Source organism: Nicotiana tabacum, chromosome 23 (assembly GCF_000715075.1).
Source record: "Nicotiana tabacum cultivar K326 chromosome 23, ASM71507v2, whole genome shotgun sequence".
NCBI classification, from domain to species: domain Eukaryota; kingdom Viridiplantae; phylum Streptophyta; class Magnoliopsida; order Solanales; family Solanaceae; genus Nicotiana; species Nicotiana tabacum.
Genome location: NC_134102.1, coordinates 115,034,494 through 115,043,242, shown reverse-complemented (window position 1 = coordinate 115,043,242; position 8,749 = coordinate 115,034,494). Strand labels below are relative to the sequence as shown.

General features: G+C 33.1%; 1 protein-coding gene across 3 annotated transcripts; it reads left to right on the top strand.

Annotated features, from left to right (window-relative positions):
- The first annotated feature begins 2,468 nt into the window (after positions 1-2,468).
- Positions 2,469-8,534, top strand: LOC107793223 (NAC domain-containing protein 75). 3 transcript variants are annotated; one of them, XM_016615527.2, is made up of 7 exons: positions 2,469-2,599; positions 2,791-3,092; positions 3,308-3,488; positions 3,975-4,549; positions 5,418-5,699; positions 6,181-6,270; positions 7,778-8,534. In XM_016615527.2, exons 2-7 carry the CDS (start codon positions 2,958-2,960, stop codon positions 7,865-7,867), a joined length of 1,353 nt encoding a protein of 450 aa, XP_016471013.1. In that variant the 5' UTR covers positions 2,469-2,599; positions 2,791-2,957; the 3' UTR covers positions 7,868-8,534. The 3 variants fall into 3 exon arrangements, with proteins under 3 accessions (XP_016471013.1, XP_075102820.1, XP_016471015.1); XM_075246719.1 differs by lacking the exon at positions 2,469-2,599 and having other exon boundaries at positions 2,625-3,092; XM_016615529.2 differs by lacking the exons at positions 2,469-2,599; positions 7,778-8,534 and having other exon boundaries at positions 2,625-3,092; positions 6,150-6,271.
- The last annotated feature ends 215 nt before the right edge of the window (positions 8,535-8,749 follow it).

Here is an 8,749-nt window from a genome sequence, read left to right as displayed (position 1 = left end):
TCTGGCCTTAAAAAATGAGGCAAAAGGAGGGATTCTCTCAATGTATAATATATGTTCCTTGTATAGTAGACCAGAAAGTATGCAGGCAAGCACGGAATGCCAAGATGATTGTGGAATATGTGCTGAATCAAAGACCAACTGAACAGAAGAATATGTGTTATAATTATTTTATTTTTAATAATGGGGCCTGAGGGCAGTAAAGTTATCTTCGTGTGACCTATAGGTTACGTGTTCGAACCAAGAAGTAGCCAATAATGCTTGTATTAGGATAGTCTGTCTGTATCACATCTTTTGGGGTGCGGCCCTTTATCGGATCTTGCATGCATGCAAAATGATGTCTTTTTTATTTTATTTTTTATTTAAGTTATTCTTAATTTCTTCATTCCTTTGAGGAAAAAAAAGGAGGAATTTAATCAATCATGATGGGAAATTCGGTAGTACAAAAATTGAATGGATTTTTAGCAATTTGATTTGATCCAAGAACAGAAATAACCTAAAATTCTCAATTCAATTCACCAACTGTTTTCCCCTCCTCGATATTTTTCGTTCTTTTCCTTTTCAGTAGTACCATTAGATAATTCCTTTACTTTCTTTTTTGCCTCAAACAGAAAAATATTACTTAAAGAAAATAAATCATACAGATGCATCTGTTTTATAAAGATAATATTCGTTAGCCTCTCATCATTCATCTTTTTACTATGTCCAAAGAATAAAGAAGAGTTTACGGAAAACATTCTAGTAATATATACATAAGGTCTTACATATGGAGTTCATTGCAATGAAATTAGTTTGATCCCATTTTTTCGAGTACATACTACTTCATAATAAAAGGGGGGGGGGGGGGGGAATCATATACATTTTTTTTTTTAAAGGTTCGAGCTTTATGCTCAAATAATTAGCTTATACTATTCACCATTTGATTCTCCTCCCTATATTCAAGCTTATCGAAGGGTTCAAATCCTCATGTGCAAAAGTATATGGAATTATACTAATTATGTAATTCGAAGAGGAAGGGAACAGAATAGGTGAAACAACTCATGGAGAAATCAGAATGGCCTTCTCCTATAAATTATACTAGTATACTAATTATTTGGTTTCTCAGTTATTTTTTTAAATAATGAGCTAATTTTATTTGGGTGTTTCTTTAGTTTCTCAATTTTTGTCTATTTACAATGGTATGTATATTATATAATTTTGTGTGTATTTCGACAAACATGTATAACTGTATATACATCTATACATAAAATATGATTTAATTAATATGGAGGTGGTCCACCTAGTGTACTGCTAAGTTGCCTTGCATGTCAAGCGATCTTTTTATATACCCCCCAATGCCCGATCTTTTTCTCTATGTCTCATCGACATCTATTCCAAAAGAATTATTACTATATATATCATTTTATTTATATTTTTAAATTATCACCTATTCTCCTCGAATAGTTTTCTGTTTTATCAATTTATTAAAAGAAGAAAAAAGCAGCTCGTTTTCCCTCGTTCTCTTGGATCCTCTCTGTCAAAATTCAAGAATATAAATACATCACGTAGTACTAGTACTAGTAGTATTTTGTGAGCGAATTGTAGGCGGAAGTTGAGAAAATTAGTAATAAACTTATTCCTCAGTAAAGAATCCAAAAGGGAACAATATCTTGATAATTCTTGGACCGTATTTTTCTTTATCGAAATTCATACAAACTTTTCAGTTAGTATATTTTATAAAAACATATGTTAATGCAAATATGCTTTATGTAGAGTTTAATATTATTACTATTATGCTAGGAGTACGGTTTTTTTTTTTGGGGGGGGGGGGCGGGGAGAGGGGGGTTGCCGTGCTTTTGAGATGGCAGTTCCGTAGCTTTTGCTTTAGAGTCAAGAGAGAGGTCTGAAAACAAAGATGTGGAAGCCTTAGAGAGCTTTACAAAGAAAGAAAGAAAGGAAAAAAACCAACTGGCCACATTTCTTTCTACGACTTCTTCCCTTCTCCTCTCTCTCTCACACACACAGAGAACTATACACAGAGAAACCGTACCTCTTCATGCTCTCCTTAATTTAGCAAAGGAAGTTAAAGGTAAGTCGTTTCCATTTGTATGACATATATAGTTTGAGTCAAAATAGAGTTTAACAAAGAAATGAAAACTTTTGAATATTTATCTTGAACATACATATATATTTTTTTATTATAAATTAAAAAAATTTGTAGTATAAATATGTCATAACCTTTGTGTGACTTTAAAAACTTTCTCTAATTAAAGCAAAATTCAAGTTAAGTTATTACAAAATATATAAATTTAATAAGTATTCTTTTTGAAACGAATAGTAATATGAAAATAATATAGGAACGAAAAGGGTAGTAAATATATAGGGATAGATAGGTATGAGGGCGCGCACCTTTTCCTTTATCCCTGCTGCTGTCTTCAGTTAAAGTTAGACGGAATTTTGGTGTTTTGCTCCCCCCTCCCCCCCCCCCCCCACACACACCCAAAACATAACACTTCTCTTCCTTTTTGTTCCATGTCTTTCTCCTCTCTTTTCTTTCCTTATTCATCATCTTTCTCTCCCTCTTGCCCTTCTCCTATAATCTTCCTGTTGGCTTCTTTTTAGGGTATGTGTCTTGGCTTGACTTGTTTTTCGTATTTCTAATTCTTTGTTTCAGATATTCATTTGCCTATCATCTTTAAATTATGCATTTTTTCTTGAGTTTTTATGATTCTTGGGATATGGATTATGGATTTCATTTTAGAGTTTCAGAATGGCACTTATTAGTTTTTTTTTGTTATGGATTTTATTCCACAGGAGCAGCTGATAGAATAAAGCTTGACAAAGGGTTTTGGTTGATATCAAAGGTGTAGTAATATCAAAGAAATCCTGAGGGAGGATTATATATATGGAATTTTAATTTAAGTTGATAGTTGTAAAAAGAATTTGTCAACTTTACAAAGGGAATAAAGAAGGTGGAAGCTATGAATAAGAGCAGTAGCAGTCATCAATTGGGCTCCATTAGCAGTTGTGATCTCATTGATGCAAAACTTGAGGAACATCAATTGTGTGGATCGAAACAGTGTCCTGGTTGTGGACAAAAGCTCGAAGGAAAGCCAGTACGGAATTTTACATTTCATAATTACTCTATATTCTTGGCTCTATACATCAGATAGATTTTAGAAAAAATGTTCTGTTTACAAAAAAAATAAAAAAAACCATATGTGTGATTTCAGTTTTCTTTCTTGCAAATTTTTTTTTTTTTTTTTTTTTTTTGGGTAGAGAATTTTTGTTGAGCTAGTGTGATGTATTTAATGGAACTTAATTTGTTCAGGATTGGGTAGGTTTACCAGCAGGAGTGAAGTTTGATCCAACAGATCAAGAATTGATAGAACATCTTGAAGCAAAAGTAGTGTCTAAAAAAGAATCAAAATCCCACCCTTTGATTGATGAGTTCATCCCTACAATTGAAGGTGAAGATGGGATTTGCTACACTCATCCTGAGAGGCTTCCAGGTAGAAAGATGGGCATGCAATTACTTGTACCAGAATTAACTTCTCTCCCAATTTATGTGGTTGTATCCTAATTTCGAGAGTCAAACAAGTTAGTTTTACCATAATTTGTTTATGTCTTTTAAATATTTTAAATTTTTGATTGTTGTGAATTATAATACTTTTTAAGTGGTTTTCAAATATACAATTTTTATTTCAAAAAGTTTAAAGATTCTATGTGCGACTTCACAGTCAAAATTGAGAAATTTGATTCTCGAAATCTGGATTGTGCCACATAAATTGGACACAAGGAGTAGTAGGTTTTACTATGTTGCTTTCTTTTCTTCTAAGGCAGAAGAAAACATTGAATAGATTTTAGCTGGCTAGGCTTTGTTTATATTATTCTCTTTAATTACTTGCATGTTTTTCTCACTTACCTTGAAGAGATCAAACTCTTTAAGTTTAATTTGTTGCACCTAAGTAAACCTAACTTTGAATTTGCATGAGTAGGTGTTACAAGGGATGGATTGAGTAGACATTTCTTCCACAGACCATCAAAAGCTTACACAACTGGGACAAGAAAAAGAAGGAAAATCCAAACAGAATGCGACTTACAAGGCGGCGAAACGCGGTGGCACAAGACAGGCAAAACTAGGCCAGTGATGGTAAACGGCAAGCAAAAAGGGTGCAAGAAAATCCTAGTGCTTTACACAAACTTTGGGAAGAACAGAAAACCTGAAAAGACAAATTGGGTAATGCATCAGTATCATTTAGGACAGAATGAAGAAGAAAGAGAAGGAGAACTTGTGGTGTCAAAGATATTTTATCAGACTCAGCCAAGGCAATGTAATACTACTAGTTGGTCTAATAATGAGAGGAGTATTAACACTGGGGATCATAGTGGCAGTGGGAGTTGTTCTTCTTCTAAGGAGATTAATACTGTTAATCCAATTTCTCATAGTCATAGGGATGAACTTTCTGCTGCTGTTGGTGCTGCCATGTCCAGTAATTACAATACTGTAAACATTCAACGATTGAAAGCTGACCATTTTAGCTTTCTCCCATTTAGAAGAAATTTTGATGAGGTATTATTCTGCTCCTTTTTATTTATTTATTTATTATAATCCTTCTCTAGCGCTTGTTTTCTTCATAATCATATAAAATCTTTGAAACTAAAAAAAAAGGACAGTTTGATGCACAAAGTATCCTGCAGAAAGGGGTCACATCCAACTCATGGGGTGTGATGTAGACGGTCTATACTAATGCAAGTATTAGTGACTTTTTTCACGGCTCGAATCCGTGACCTATAAATATTCTTTAAGACTAAGTAATAAAATGAAAAGAGAAAAATTTAAATCTATCTGCTTTTTTGCATATTGAACCAAAGATTGATATTCTTGTGGATGTATAGCATTATTGTAACTTTTATTTCCTTTTTCTCGTTTCTACCTTTCTAATTTTTTTTTTCCCATCTCTGATTTATCATTTCATTTTCGCCGTGAGATACTTAAGGCATTGCTAGTGTTTGGTCCTAAGATTAATTAGCTTCACCAAAATCCAAGTTCATCCATGACATTAATCAGTTTTCACAAGCACATTGCTTAAAGACTCAGCATGATGAAAACTATGCCAGACTTGCTTGATAACAACAATCATCAAATGATTTTTATTATGTTAAATTACTTTATTATAAAAGAAGTACATTAAAGTATGAAATGATACTTAAATTTTACGGTAAGCTGCTTACTTCATACCTTTTTACGGTGCGGTCTTTCCCTAGTTCTTGCATGAATGCGTCATACTTTGTACATCAAACTGCTATTTTTTTAATTGAAGTATGAAATTTACTAGAAGACCCAAAAAAAAAAGAGACTACTCCTATGAATCTTTTAAAAGAGAATATATACATAAAAAATACTTGGTGCTAGCCAAATTAGTTAACATTTTTTGCAGGCAGGGATTATGGATGCAGAGACTTCAATGGCAAGGAGAGATGACCAGGCAGTAGGCACGTGCGAAGAGCCTGAGTCCCAGAGGCAACATCCGCATCACGTGACACATGAATCTTCTCACCAACACCAACATCAGAATCAGATTGCAACAACTACAGCATTCAACATTAGCAGGCCATCACCTCCAATTTCAGCGATTATAGCTCCACCTCCTCCTCTACATCACACTTCCGTTATTCTTGACCACGATTCCTTCCATGTTCCCACGAATTATAATTTTCAGGTAACTCAGCAACACAAATATTTTTTTTTTCCTTTACTAATGAACTATATTATATTGCTCCCTCCGCCCCAATTTATGTAAAAGTGTTCGAATTTCTAGACTCAATCGAATTATTTTTTTTCCGTAATATTTTTATATGATTTTTAATTATTTTAAATTATTAATTATTGTGACTTATAGTACTTTTTATATAATTTTCAAATATATAAATTTTATTTCAAAAAATTAAAAATTCTATGTTCAAATGTAGGACCAAAATTAAAAAAATTTAATCTCGAAAATAAAAAGTTTCATAGGGTAAAGGGAGTTAAAAAAAAAAAAAAAAAAAAAGAGCTGATGGTTTACATGTCAGAAAAAAGTAGGAAACAGAAATTATATATTCCCTATAGGGGTTTTACATATCCATGTTTATTGCAGACAATCCATGACCACACATATGATTATGTTCAGGTTTTGTTCTAATTAGTGTATATTTCGGCAGCAACAACAGCAACATCATAAACTAGGAGGAAGGTCTGCGTCTGGATTGGAAGAACTAATAATGGGGTGCACTTCAACTGATATCAAAGAGGTACACAATATATAGTCACCAACTTTTGCCGTATCATTCTTTCGTGTCATATTGCTAACAAGTAACAACTATACATGAGAAAAGGAAGAAATTAAGATAGTACGGTTGGGAAGGATAAGAAAGACATATATCCTGTGAGTTTTATTTTTCTCTTTCTCTATCTCTTTATTCTTTTCCATTTTCTTGTTTTTTAAATTTTTTATATCCAAGCATCATATCAAACTCTAGACCTTGCAAATTTTAACCTATTCTCAATTTTGAAGATCTATTAATCAATTTGCGTCCATCATAAATAATATAAAATGTGAATAAGACAACAAATATTCAATTGGCTCTTGCATGCATGGGATTCTGCAGTCAAAAGGTAACTATGATCAAAACCGTTTTTTCTTCTTTTCTTTTAACAAGAAAGTTAGGGGAAAGAAAAGAGTGTTTGTTCCTCTCTCCTATCCCCATTTCCCTTCCACCTCTTTAAACTCCTCACATATTCCCTCTTAGTAGTACCTTTTTCTTCTCTCCAATAAATTCATAAGAGTAGTAGCTTGTCTTTATGTTTTGTATCTTTCGGTCTTCCTTCTTTTACTCGTCTTTTTCTTTCCCCATTCGGTGCTCTATATGTTGGACAATCAAACGAATTCTATGTTAGGATAAACGTAGTTCCTTCCTCTTTTGCTTTTCTTTGGGTTCTCAAACTTGAGAGTTGAGACGTTTCTTTTTCAATGATTTAGTTTGTCTTGGTCAAAATTCAATTAACCTTGAATTTTGGATTTTGATATTCTCTAACATTGCATGAACCTGCTTCCTGACCAGATATAAATATAAATTCTCAAGCTGTTAATTGTGGAATTTACGACAAAAGCCTTCCTTAATTTCCACAACTTTTGAATAACAAAGAAGTTGGGGGAAGAAAAGAAGAGAAAAATAGATGGTGTATGATCTTTTCGCAAAGATGCATGCTTTAAGATGAAATAGGATAGTACTACTGGGGCCAATTCGCTTACAATGATTTTCTCTTGGGAAAAAAAACACAAAGAAGAAAAATATGATTTTCCTGCATTAGCAGTTGTTCCTAGTTGGGTAAAGCAAAGCGTAGAGGAAAAGCAAGATAGTGACAACAAAGACTTTTATGTATATGTAGTTATGCATGTGTGCATGAGTGTCTGTGTCAGTCAGTGCCTTCTCAGAATATATAGAGAGACACATTTTGGCAGAAAGGGCAGAAAAAGATTCTTGAGGTGTTTCCTGTACAAATGCAATTCCAAATTTTACAACAGCTTTAACCCTTATTTCTGGATGTCACTTTTTCTTTCATTAAGAATTAGCCTAAATAGCTGTCCACCGGATACTTAAATAAAAATCGACAAAGGCGTAATATATTTATAATTAATGTATAAGGTATGTATAATACATAAAATCAGCGTGTAAACTATGTCGACCAGCTAATAAAAGTAAACTATAAATCCAGACGATTGTTTATGTAATTTTTTTTTTTTTTTTTTTTTTGCAGGAGTCATCCCTAACAAATCCGCAAGAAGCAGATTGGTTGAAATACTCCTCATTCTGGCCTGATCCTGAAAACACGGATCATCATGAGTAGGAGAAATATATATAGCGAGAAAGAAAGCAAATGAACCGAAGAAGCTAAGAGAAGATGAAGCAGAAAATTCTAAGGGGACAAAAATCTTTATTATCACGTTAGTACTAATTCAAGCCTTGCTGAAGTTGTTTTTCAAAAAGTGGCCAAACGGGACAACTGTTTGGGATTTTAATTTTTACCTTTTCTTATCTTTTCTTACTGAATGACTGGCCAAAGGTAAGGACTAACTGAACTAACTGTTCAACAACCCATGTTGGTAAAGAAGAAAAGAAGAATTGAGGAAGAATAGAAAAGGAAAAAGAATTGAAGACACAAACAAAGAGGGAAAAAAAAAAAGACAAGAAAGGCTGCACTGATTCTGACAAAATACAAGAGGGGAACCGAAGACCCAAAGCGAATCCAACCGCCATCAAAATCATCACCATTATGATTACCATATCATCTTTATTGCCCAATTCTTAACATTTCTTTATTTTTATTCTTCTTTTTCCCTGTATATTTCTTTCTTTCTTTTTTCTTTTTATATGTAATGCCATAGGAATATTTGTGCAAAAGTTCATACAGATCTTGTGTCTTTGAACAGTCATTTTTAGAGTAGAATACTTGTTCACGTCGGGACACAAATATATTTCCCTTATAGAAATGAGACGTGACCTTGATTTATAAATGCGTTGATGCCTTTATTATATTTCACACAACTTTGTACGTGAGTTTTCCAGATAAATCTAATAAAAGAGTCTCACAAGTAAAGCTGCTTCTGGCTAGAGCTTGGTTGGTAGCCAATCTGCTAAACCTAATACTTAGTGTTTACGTAACCTTTTTCTCTAAAATGTCCATTGGCGCTCATTCATGTTAGGTTTTTCATTTGAATTCTATCTTGGT

What these genes read in the sequence shown, in the direction of transcription:
- LOC107793223 (XM_016615527.2), top strand. Translation starts at nt 2,958, where the DNA reads ATGAATAAGAGCAGTAGCAGTCATCAATTGGGCTCCATTAGCAGTTGT. An exon ending in AAAAGCTCGAAGGAAAGCCA is followed by an intron (nt 3,093 to 3,307) that starts GTACGGAATTTT and finishes TAATTTGTTCAG; the next exon opens with GATTGGGTAGGTTTACCAGC. An exon ending in CTTCAACTGATATCAAAGAG is followed by an intron (nt 6,271 to 7,777) that starts GTACACAATATA and finishes TTTTTTTTGCAG; the next exon opens with GAGTCATCCCTAACAAATCC.